Source organism: Elephas maximus, chromosome 2 (genome assembly GCF_024166365.1).
Source record: "Elephas maximus indicus isolate mEleMax1 chromosome 2, mEleMax1 primary haplotype, whole genome shotgun sequence".
In the NCBI taxonomy this organism is placed as follows: domain Eukaryota; kingdom Metazoa; phylum Chordata; class Mammalia; order Proboscidea; family Elephantidae; genus Elephas; species Elephas maximus.
This window is the reverse complement of record NC_064820.1, coordinates 1,081,767-1,092,101: the sequence shown is the minus strand read 5'-3', so window position 1 is coordinate 1,092,101 and position 10,335 is coordinate 1,081,767. Positions and strand designations below refer to the sequence as shown.

The following is a 10,335-nucleotide window of genomic DNA, read 5'->3' as shown; positions in this document are numbered from 1 at the left end:
TGGTGGTGGTAATGGCGGTGGTGGTAATGGCGGTGGTGGTAATGGTGGCGGTGGTAATGGTGGTGCTGGTAATGGCGGTGGTGATGGTGGTAGTGGCTACATCAGGATGATGACAGTGGTGATGATGGTGGCATGGTGATGGTGGTTCTGGTGATGGTGGTGGCTATGTCAGGATGGTGGTGATGGTGGTGGTGGTGGGGACGCCTATGTCAGGACGGTGGTAGTGGTAGTAGTGGTGGCGATGGTGATGGTGGCTACATCAGGATGGTGATAGTGGAGGTGCTCGTGGTGGTGGTGATGGTGGTGGCTATGTCAGGATGGTGATAGTGACGGTGGTGGCGTGGTGGTGGTAGTGGCTGCATCAGGATGGCGATGCTGGTGATGATGGTGGTGGTGGCTATGTCAGGACGGGTGGTAGTGGTGGTAGTGGTGGTGGTGGTGGTGCTCGTGGTGGTGGTGGTGTTCATGCCTCTGCACCACAGGCACCGTGAAGCCTTCTCCTGCCAGCACGGGTGGCAGGTCCCGCACCACCTCATGTTCCACTGCACCGGGTGGGGTGTATATGGCCTTGAGTGGTGAATAGCTCTCCCTGCCCTTCTGCCGAGACCTCTTGTGGTTGTAGGGCTGCGGCTGCGCTGGTGGTGGGGGCTGAGGTGGGAGGTAGTGCCCATCCTGGGGGCCCTGGGCTGGTGCTGCCAGGTGGTAGCTGAAGGCTTTGCCTGGCCTGCTGCCCCCCAGCCCCACGGGTGGCTTCCCCGTGCCCTTGGGGGACTTGATGAACTGCTTCTCCAGCACCTTCGGCCGCGGCGGGGTGTCCAGGGCCCGGGTGGCAGACTCAGCAGAGTCAGCCAGCACCTGGGACCGCCGCTGGTGGCCCATGTGTGCGTCTGACTCCTGTGAGCGGGACCGGCCTTGGGGGTGCAAGCCCTTGCTGGGGTGCTCCTGTTTGGGCTGTGCTGGCGGGGACCCTATGGACAGCAGAGACAGACGTGAGCCCAAGAGTGCTGCTGTGCCAGGTCCAGGGCACACGACGAGGGTCCACCTGCCCCTCCACTCCCCGTGAGTTACTAACTGAGGGCCCTCGGCATGGGGTCTGAGCCGGCTCCTCTGCTGCATGAACTCGCAAGAGGACTCCAGCAGAGGCGGCTGTGTGGCCATGTCTGGGACCAGACAGAACTCTTGGGCACCCACCCTGCCCTCCGCAGTGGCCTCAGCCTGCCCTACCTACAGTCTCCAACCTGTGGGCTGGCTCTAGGGACCCCAAATGCCACCTCTCAGTAAGGGGAGTGCCGCCTGCAGCAACAGCCACCGCCTTGCCATCCCCCTCACAGGGAGGGCATGTTGAGGCCATTGTGCCAGGAATCGCGGTGACCCTCACACCCAGGGCCCCACGGCAGGCCCCACAGTGGAGCTTCCGTGAAGGTTGCCCCTGGAACACACTTTGCCTAAACCTAGTAACATACCTATAAGCTGACTTGACCTAAACCCATAACCTAGATGATAAGCTAACCTTTGCCTAAGTGCTCCTTACAAAGGAGACTTCTAGGTCAACTGGGGCTGCTGCTTTTACAACACACAGTTCATGCCTTTTGGGGCACAGTTGACTGCCTGGTGATGTCCCTGCTGCAAGGTGTGGGGGCTGTGCAGACAAGGCCCCCAGTGCTCTGATCTGGGCCTGGTCTGTGGGGTGGGGTGGGGTGTGGACACGGTCCCTGGCCTGCAGGGCTGCCCACAGTTTTGCCACAAGTGCCCTTTGCTGGAATCCTTCTGTCAGGATGTTCCAAAAAGGTTGAACAGATATTTTAAAGTCTTCAAACTGCTCAGGCCACACCCTCCACCCCCACCAGGCAGCCTTGGGGAACCCTGGTGGAGGAGGGACCACAAGTGTCAGGAGCAGGGGGCAGACGGGGCTCTGGTTCAAGGCTCTTTCAGAAGGCCTGAGGGGCAAGCGCTGACGGGCTAGGAGGATGTGTGTTCCAAATGGCAGCTGATGGCCCCTTCCAGATGAGCTGGTCATTCTTCCTTAAGGTGCTGAATGTCCATCCAAACCCAAGCCCACCATTTCCATCTCCAGCGCTGTGTACACCCCCACCCCCCACACCACGGGGCCACCTTTGCGCAGGGCTGGGTGACTGTGGGCTCAGAGCTAGTGGCCATGGCACAAGTGAGTGCAGTCTGGCACCTACCAGGCCCGAACTTAGAGGTGTAGTTCTCGATGCCTGCCAGGTCCAGGTAGTGATTCCTGCGCTCCGTGTTCTCGTCCACACAGTAGGGGCCCCTCACAGGGCAAGGGGTGGCATCGGCCCCTGGCCTCCTGCATGGAGGAGGGAGGGGTCTGAGCTCGCAGCCCACCAGGGGGATGCAGGAACACCAAGCGGTGGGCAGAGGGCAGGGCTGGGCCCCACACACACCCTGACACTGAGGGGCGGGAGAGGAAGGGTGGGCAAGGACCAGCACAGCCACATGGGCCAGCTGAGCCTCAGCCAGGACACAGGCCATGTGAGTCAGGGTGGTGATCCCATAGGAGACCCAGGGTCATGGTTACCAAGCGTGTCACATTGTGGTCCTTTCTGGTCCATCTAAGGCTTTGCTTCAGGCTCATCGCAGACAGGAGTCACTTCCATTTGTCCTCCTTGCAGACCTGAAACCCCTGCGGGTGGCCCCTACACTCACCTAACATGAGCAGGGAGCCTCCTGTCAGCCATCCGCTCTTCCTCAGCCTGCTCCCCCTCTGTCCGGAAGCGGCCCAGCTCCCTGTCTGCAAGAGGTTGTCATGCTCTCAGCAGGCCACTCTAATTCACTCCCACCTTCTTGCTCATCCATCCAACCGCTCTTCCTTAATTCACTCACCCTCACTCACTCACTCAGTCTCTCACTCACTCACTCACATTCACTCACTCAATCACTCCTTCACTCACTTTCTTACTTGCTCCCTCACTCTCTCACTCACTCACTCACACTCACTGTCTCTCTCACTTTCTTACACATTGTCTCACTCACTTCCTCACTCTCACTCACATACTCAAACTTTCACTCGCTTTCTCACTTTCTCCCTCTCTCACTCTCTCACTTTCTCTCCCTCTCTCTCCCTCACTCACTCTCACTCACTCTCACTGTCACTCTTATTCTCACTCAGTCTGTCACTCACTCTGTTACTCTCTCACTCACCCACTCTCACTCTGTCACTCACTCTCTTATTTACCCTTTCACTCTCTCACATTCCCTCCCTCACTAATTCCTTCGCTCACTCAGCTCTGGGCTGTGGGTGCCTTGGGTGCAGCCCCTGCAGGGGCCGCTGAGTCATGAAGTGAACGAGTGACCTGCAGACCACTGGAATGAAGGTGTAGGAGCCATGAGACACACAGGGGTATCAGGGTGGCGTGGGGGCTGCCACCAGGGCTGGCCTCCCTAGGGGTGATGCTGTGGGGGCAGGAGGACAGCCAGGAAGCCCATGGCACCCGTGTGGCCCCACCCCACTCACCCTGGCTGACAGCTAGGCCTTCTTTCCTCTTGCCGGGGGGCTCCGGGCTGAAGGTCAGCTTTACACGGAGGGTCTTGCTGCTGCCGGAGGAGTGATTGACCGAGGCATCCACGACCTCATAGATGGTGTGCATCAGGCTGGACATGTCCTGGAGGCAGGCAGGGGCAGGCATCACAATAGTGTCCAAGCCCATGCTGCCAAGACAACCATGCACACCAGCACCTGCCCTCTTGCTTGTCCACCTGCCTGCCTCCAGACCGTTGATCTATCTGGTCACCCACCTGCCCACCTGAGTGTCTGGTTGCTGGTTGCCTGGCTGCCCACTCACTTGTCCACCTGCCTGCCTGCCCACCCACTTATCCGCTCACCTGCTTATATGGTCACCTGCCTACCCACTTGTTCACCTGCCTGCCTGCTTGCTTGGTCACACACCCACCTGGCCATCCACCCATTTGTCCATCTGCCTGCCCACCTGCTTGGCTACTCAGCTGCTGGCTGCTTTCCTTTTCACTCATCCAAGCATCACAGACATTTTATCTGGGAGACCCTTGTTGCACCCCCAGATCTAACCCCTTTGGCATTAGCCTGAGAATGGCCCACCTCTTTGTGGCCATTCACATTTCCAGCAGAACCTTTGTCTAGAGGACTGGGCAAGCAGACAAGAGTTTTAGTCCTAACAGTCCACTCAGCAGTGCCCCATGTGGCCATCCTGTGAGTCTGGCTCCTTCCGGGGCACCTGCCCCTCCTGGACACAAAGGTGGCATGGGGGACATGAGGGGGCACTACTGGGGCCTATGGTTGGCCATCAGGAGGGCAGAGGGCTCCACCAGGAAACACGGGCATAGACAGCAGCCACCTTGGGAGGGGACGCAATCACTGAGCAGCCCCAGGCGGGAGCTGGGTCCTCCCTCTGCAAAGTGGGGCTCCATCTGGCTTCCTTTGGCCTGGTTACCAATGTCTGTCTATCTACAAGACCCAGCTTGGCTCCACAGTATCAACATGGATGGCTGTGGTCACCTGACATCAGCCTGGACGCAGTACCTCTCGGGTGACCTTCCCACTGTTGTTGAAGTCGTACAGTGTGAACGTCCACTCCTGCCGGTTGTCCTCCTCCAGCGAGACGTCACACTGCAGCTCCTGCGCCCGTGGACGGGAGGGAACAGAGCATCCTTGGACCTGGCATGGGGGGGCTCTGAGCCATCCCAGTGCCCCTCCCCCACCCAGACAGGAAGGAGGCAACGCTAAAGGACTGAAGTCCAGGGAGAGCTCCTTGAACTGTTGCAATGCCATGCAGGCCAGTTTCAGCCAAGTTCACGGCAGGCGGCACCCTCCACCCAGGTGGAGCTGCTGACTCCCAAAAACATTCAGACTTCCCACAAGGGCCCCCGGCTGTGCTCCAGGGGACAGTGTCCTGGCTGAGAATTGGGTCACTCCGGCATGCACACCTGACCACGCCCACCCTCACTCTATGGTGGCCCCTTGACCCCTGTGCCCTGGGACCCTGGCTAGGGCAGAAGGAAACATAGACCCACATCTATGTGCAGGCGCTTCCTGCCTGGCCCAAGGGCGCCGTCCCTGCAAGCCGCCTGGTCTCCATTCTCAGCGCCGCAGAGGTGTCTGGAACCTTCGTGGCCCTCAGCCTTCTCGGGGCTTAGCACCACTGTGGGGAGACAGGTGAGGAGGATCTCGGTCCTGTCAGCCAGCCGCAGGAGATGGTGGATGGTGTAGGTCTCCAGGTGGGGTGAGAGTGGACAGATGGACAGTGGAGAGGTGTGCCCAGGCCTTGCTTTGCCTCTTATTGACAGGATGCCAGCTGAGGACCCTGCTTCAGACCTAGCAGCCTCATGGACCATGTGGAGGGTGGGGGGCCCTTGCTGGGTCATGACCCTATGGTTGGCCATCCTGCCTCCACCCAGTGAGTTCACAGTGTCTACTGATGGGTACAGTGTCCCTTAAGTCACAGGGCTGCGTGGGGATGCCCTGCAGGCCTCAAGGGCTGGCCTCTGCTCAGGGGGTCTTCCTGGAGTTTCTGACAACCCCAACCCCAACACCAGATGCAGCACTGGGTGGGGGTCAGCTGAGCACCCTCTTCTCACGGTTCCCAAAAGAAGAGGGGACTCCACCCCCAGACAGGAGGGGCCCATCCCTGAGGGGGGGCCCATACCAGAGAGGTGAGGGGGCCCCCCATACCACAGAAAGGAGGGGTCCCATGGCTGAGTAAAATGTCTCTCAAGCATGTTGTAAGCATGTTGTGTGCATTTGTAAGGATGCTGTGCGTGCTGCAAGCATGCTGTGTGCATGTCATAAGGATAAGTCACATCTGACCCAAAGAGCGCTGCTCACAGCTCCCCAGCCCTGCTAGCAAACGCATCGGGAGCTGTGGACACCCAGAAGCTCGTCTGAGTTTAGTTCCACGCAGGTGAAAGACACGGAGCACTCGAGAACTGCAGGAGCATGGCTCCCTCTAGAAGGTTCTGAGGCCTGGGTGGCGTACTCACCCTCCAGGGGGCCCTGGTCCTCGCAGAGGTGTCCGTCCTTCGGGTCCCCATGGGGCAGCTCCTGGGAGGAGGATGCCTGTGAGAACCATGGGCAGCTGGGCAGGGCAGGGGCTCCGGAGACAGCGCAGGGGCTGGGGCCACAGGTCCTCTGCTCCTCCTGTGGTGCTCACGGGGCTCTCAGGAAGCAGAATGCCAGGCTCCTTTCCCTGCCCTGCCTGCTGCGTCAGGCCCCGGCCAGTGGCAACCAGCCCGTGTGTGCACTGCCCAAGGGAGCCCATCTCCTGGGTGCAGGTGTTGCAACACGGGGCTCGCACACCATGCCTGATGTGTGAGGACGGGTCTTGCTGAGAAAGCAGAGGCAGAAAAGCCAGTGGGTGTAAATGCTCAGCCGCCTGTTGTCCCAGCCCAGCCCAGGGCCACCTGCCAAAGCCACATAAGACCCTGAATCACACTGAGCTCCTGTCCCATGGCAGTCGAGGGTCCCTCCCCGCCCTGCCCCCAGGACCTGAACCACTATTCCAACCCAGGGGGTGGTGAGGGCCCCTCCCTGCCCCCATAATCAGTGACACAGGACTCAATGTCTCCTATGACACCCCCAACAACGCCTTCACCCAGATGCTGCACAGCACAGCCCGTCTGTTCTCCAGGCTCATCCAGAGAGCAGAGACCTCAGGGGAGGGGTGAGGAGTGACCAGAGAGGCAGGCTTGGAGTCAGGTCATCACACCCCCCGCCCCGGGACGGGACAATCAGTGCATCCCAGGATGCGGTTGGTCGGTGGGCCTGTGTCTGCAGAGTGCTTGGGAGGCTGCCTGGCCCCATCTTCCCTGTTAGCTGAAAGCAATCCCTCGAGTGGATGTGGGGCCAGGGGAGGGCCTCGGGGAACGACCATGCCCACTCTGCTTGCAGACCCCCCTGGCTTTGCTGTGTCATCCTGCATAACTGGGGACCCCGACCCACGGCTTTGCTGTCGTCCTGTGTGACTGAAGAGCCCTCCTACCACAGCTTTGCTCTGTCACCCTGTGTGACTGGAGAGCCCTCCTAACACAGCTTTGCTCTGTCGTCCTGTGTGACTGGAGAGCCCTCCTACCACAGCTTTGCTCTGCTGTCCTGTGTGACTGGAGAGCCCACCTACCACAGGTTTGCTCTGTCGTCCTGTGTGACTGGAGAGCCCTCCTACCACAGCTTTGCTCTGTCGTCCTGTGTGACTGAAGAGCCCTCCTACCACAGCTTTGCTCTGTCGTCCTGTGTGACTGGAGAGCCCTCCTACCACAGCTTTGCTCTGTTATCCTGTGTGACTGGAGAGCCCTCCTACCACAGCTTTGGTCTCTCGTTCTCTGTGACTGGAGAGCCCTCCTACCACAGCTTTGCTCTGTTATCCTGTGTGACTGGAGAGCCCTCCTACCACAGCTTTGGTCTCTCGTCCTGTGTGACTGGAGAGCCCTCCTACCACAGCTTTGCTCTGTTGTCCTGTGTGACTGGAGAGCCCTCCTACCACAGCTTTGCTCTGTCACCCCGTGTGACTGGAGAACCCTCCTACCACAGGTTTGCTCTGTCACCCTGTGTGACTGGAGACCCCTCCTACCACAGGTTTGCTCTGTCACCCTGTGTGACTGGAGAGCCCTCCTACCACAGCTTTGGTCTCTCGTCCTGTGTGACTGGAGAGCCCTCCTACCACAGCTTTGCTCTGTTGTCCTGTGTGACTGGAGAGCCCTCCTACCACAGCTTTGGTCTCTCGTCCTGTGTGACTGGAGAGCCCTCCTACCACAGCTTTGCTCTGTTATCCTGTGTGACTGGGGAGCCCTCCTACCACACCTTTGGTCTCTCGTCCTGTGTGACTGGAGAGCCCTCCTACCACAGCTTTGCTCTGTTGTCCTGTGTGACTGGAGAGCCCTCCTACCACAGCTTTGGTCTCTCGTCCTGTGTGACTGGAGAGCCCTCCTACCACAGCTTTGGTCTCTCGTCCTGTGTGACTGGAGAGCCCTCCTACCACAGGTTTGCTCTGTCACCCTGTGTGACTGGAGACCCCTCCTACCACAGGTTTGCTCTGTCACCCTGTGTGACTGGAGAGCCCTCCTACCACAGCTTTGGTCTCTCGTCCTGTGTGACTGGAGACACCTCCTACCACAGGTTTGCTCTGTCACCCTGTGTGACTGGAGACCCCTCCTACCACAGGTTTGCTCTGTCACCCTGTGTGACTGGAGACCCCTCCTACCACAGCTTTGGTCTCTCGTCCTGTGTGACTGGAGAGCCCTCCTACCACAGCTTTGCTCTGTTGTCCTGTGTGACTGGAGAGCCCTCCTACCACAGGTTTGCTCTGTCACCCTGTGTGACTGGAGACCCCTCCTACCACAGGTTTGCTCTGTCACCCTGTGTGACTGGAGACCCCTCCTACCACAGCTTTGTTCTGTCGTCCTGTGTGACTGGAGACCCCTCCTACCACAGGTTTGCTCTGTCACCCTGTGTGACTGGAGAGCCCTCCTACCACAGCTTTGCTCTGTCGTCCTGTGTGAGTGGAGACCCCTCCTACCACAGGTTTGCTCTGTCACCCCGTGTGACTGGAGAGCCCTCCTACCACAGCTTTGCTCTGTCGTCCTGTGTGACTGGAGAGCCCTCCTACCACAGGTTTGCTCTGTCACCCCGTGTGACTGGAGAGCCCTCCTACCACAGCTTTGCTCTGTCGCCCTGTGTGACTGGAGAGCCCTCCTACCACAGCTTTGCTCTGTTGTCCTGTGTGACTGGAGACCCCTCCTACCACAGGTTTGCTCTGTCACCCTGTGTGACTGGAGACCCCTCCTACCACAGGTTTGCTCTGTCACCCTGTGTGACTGGAGAGCCCTCCTACCACAGCTTTGGTCTCTCGTCCTGTGTGACTGGAGAGCCCTCCTACCACAGCTTTGCTCTGTTGTCCTGTGTGACTGGAGACCCCTCCTACCACAGGTTTGCTCTGTCCCCCTGTGTGACTGGAGACCCCTCCTACCACAGGTTTGCTCTGTCACCCTGTGTGACTGGAGACCCCTCCTACCACAGCTTTGGTCTCTCGTCCTGTGTGACTGGAGAGCCCTCCTACCACAGCTTTGCTCTGTCGTCCTGTGTGACTGGAGAGCCCTCCTACCACAGGTTTGCTCTGTCACCCCGTGTGACTGGAGAGCCCTCCTACCACAGCTTTGCTCTGTCGTCCTGTGTGACTGGAGAGCCCTCCTACCACAGCTTTGGTCTCTCGTCCTGTGTGACTGGAGAGCCCTGCTACCACAGCGTTGCTCTGTCGTCCTGTGTGACTGGGGAGCCCTCCTACCACAGCTTTGCTCTGTCGTCCTGTGTGACTGGAGAGCCCTCCTACCACAGCTTTGCTCTGTCGTCCTGTGTGACTGGAGAGCCCTCCTACCACAGCTTTGCTCTGTCGTCCTGTGTGACTGGAGAGCCCTCCTACCACAGCGTTGCTCTGTCGTCCTGTGTGACTGGAGAGCCCTCCTACCACAGCTTTGGTCTCTCGTCCTGTGTGACTGGAGAGCCCTCCTACCACAGCGTTGCTCTGTCGTCCTGTGTGACTGGAGAGTCCTCCTACCACAGCTTTGCTCTCTCGTCCTGTGTGACTGGGGAGCCCTCCTACCACAGCGTTGCTCTGTCGTCCTGTGTGACTGGAGAGCCCTCCTACCACAGCTTTGCTCTGTCGTCCTGTGTGACTGGGGAGCCCTCCTACCACAGCTTTGCTCTCTCGTCCTGTGTGACTGGAGAGCCCTCCTACCACAGGTTTGCTCTGTCACCCCGTGTGACTGGAGAGCCCTCCTACCACAGCTTTGCTCTGTCGTCCTGTGTGACTGGAGAGCCCTCCTACCACAGCTTTGGTCTCTCGTCCTGTGTGACTGGAGAGCCCTCCTACCACAGCGTTGCTCTGTCGTCCTGTGTGACTGGGGAGCCCTCCTACCACAGCTTTGCTCTGTCGTCCTGTGTGACTGGGGAGCCCTCCTACCACAGCTTTGCTCTGTCGTCCTGTGTGACTGGGGAGCCCTCCTACCACAGCTTTGCTCTGTTGTCCTGTGTGACTGGGGAGCCCTCCTACCACAGCGTTGCTCTGTCGTCCTGTGTGACTGGAGAGCCCTCCTACCACAGCTTTGCTCTGTCGTCCTGTGTGACTGGGGAGCCCTCCTACCACAGCTTTGCTCTGTCGTCCTGTGTGACTGGGGAGCCCTCCTACCACAGCTTTGCTCTGTTGTCCTGTGTGACTGGAGAGCCCTCCTACCACAGCGTTGCTCTGTCGTCCTGTGTGACTGGGGAGCCCTCCTACCACAGCTTTGCTCTGTCGTCCTGCGTGACTGGGGAGCCCTCCTACCACAGCTTTGCTCTGTCGTCCTGTGTGA

The 10,335-nt window shown here is 59.3% G+C and overlaps 1 protein-coding gene across 1 annotated transcript; it reads right to left on the bottom strand.

Moving 5' to 3' along the window:
- Window positions 1-352: 352 nt before the first annotated feature.
- NKD2 (NKD inhibitor of WNT signaling pathway 2) lies at window positions 353-6,632 on the bottom strand. The gene is made up of 9 exons (XM_049858452.1): window positions 6,591-6,632; window positions 6,195-6,323; window positions 5,980-6,136; window positions 5,014-5,141; window positions 4,523-4,618; window positions 3,482-3,629; window positions 2,674-2,758; window positions 2,187-2,314; window positions 353-968 (listed from the first exon to the last, which is right to left on the bottom strand). The coding sequence occupies exons 1-9, from the start codon at window positions 6,630-6,632 to the stop codon at window positions 403-405; spliced, it is 1,479 nt and encodes a 492-aa protein (XP_049714409.1). The 3' UTR covers window positions 353-402.
- Window positions 6,633-10,335: the final 3,703 nt, after the last annotated feature.

Excerpts from the sequence above, each read along its gene's own strand:
- NKD2 (XM_049858452.1), bottom strand. The coding sequence starts at position 6,632 with ATGAGCCTGGAGAACAGACGGGCTGTGCTGTGCAGCATCTGG. Across the intron at positions 6,137-6,194 it reads GCCGGGGCCTGACGCAGCAG|GAGGAGCAGAGGACCTGTGG; the intron begins GCAGGGCAGGGA and ends TGAGCACCACAG. Across the intron at positions 969-2,186 it reads CACCTCTAAGTTCGGGCCTG|GGTCCCCGCCAGCACAGCCC; the intron begins GTAGGTGCCAGA and ends TGCTGTCCATAG.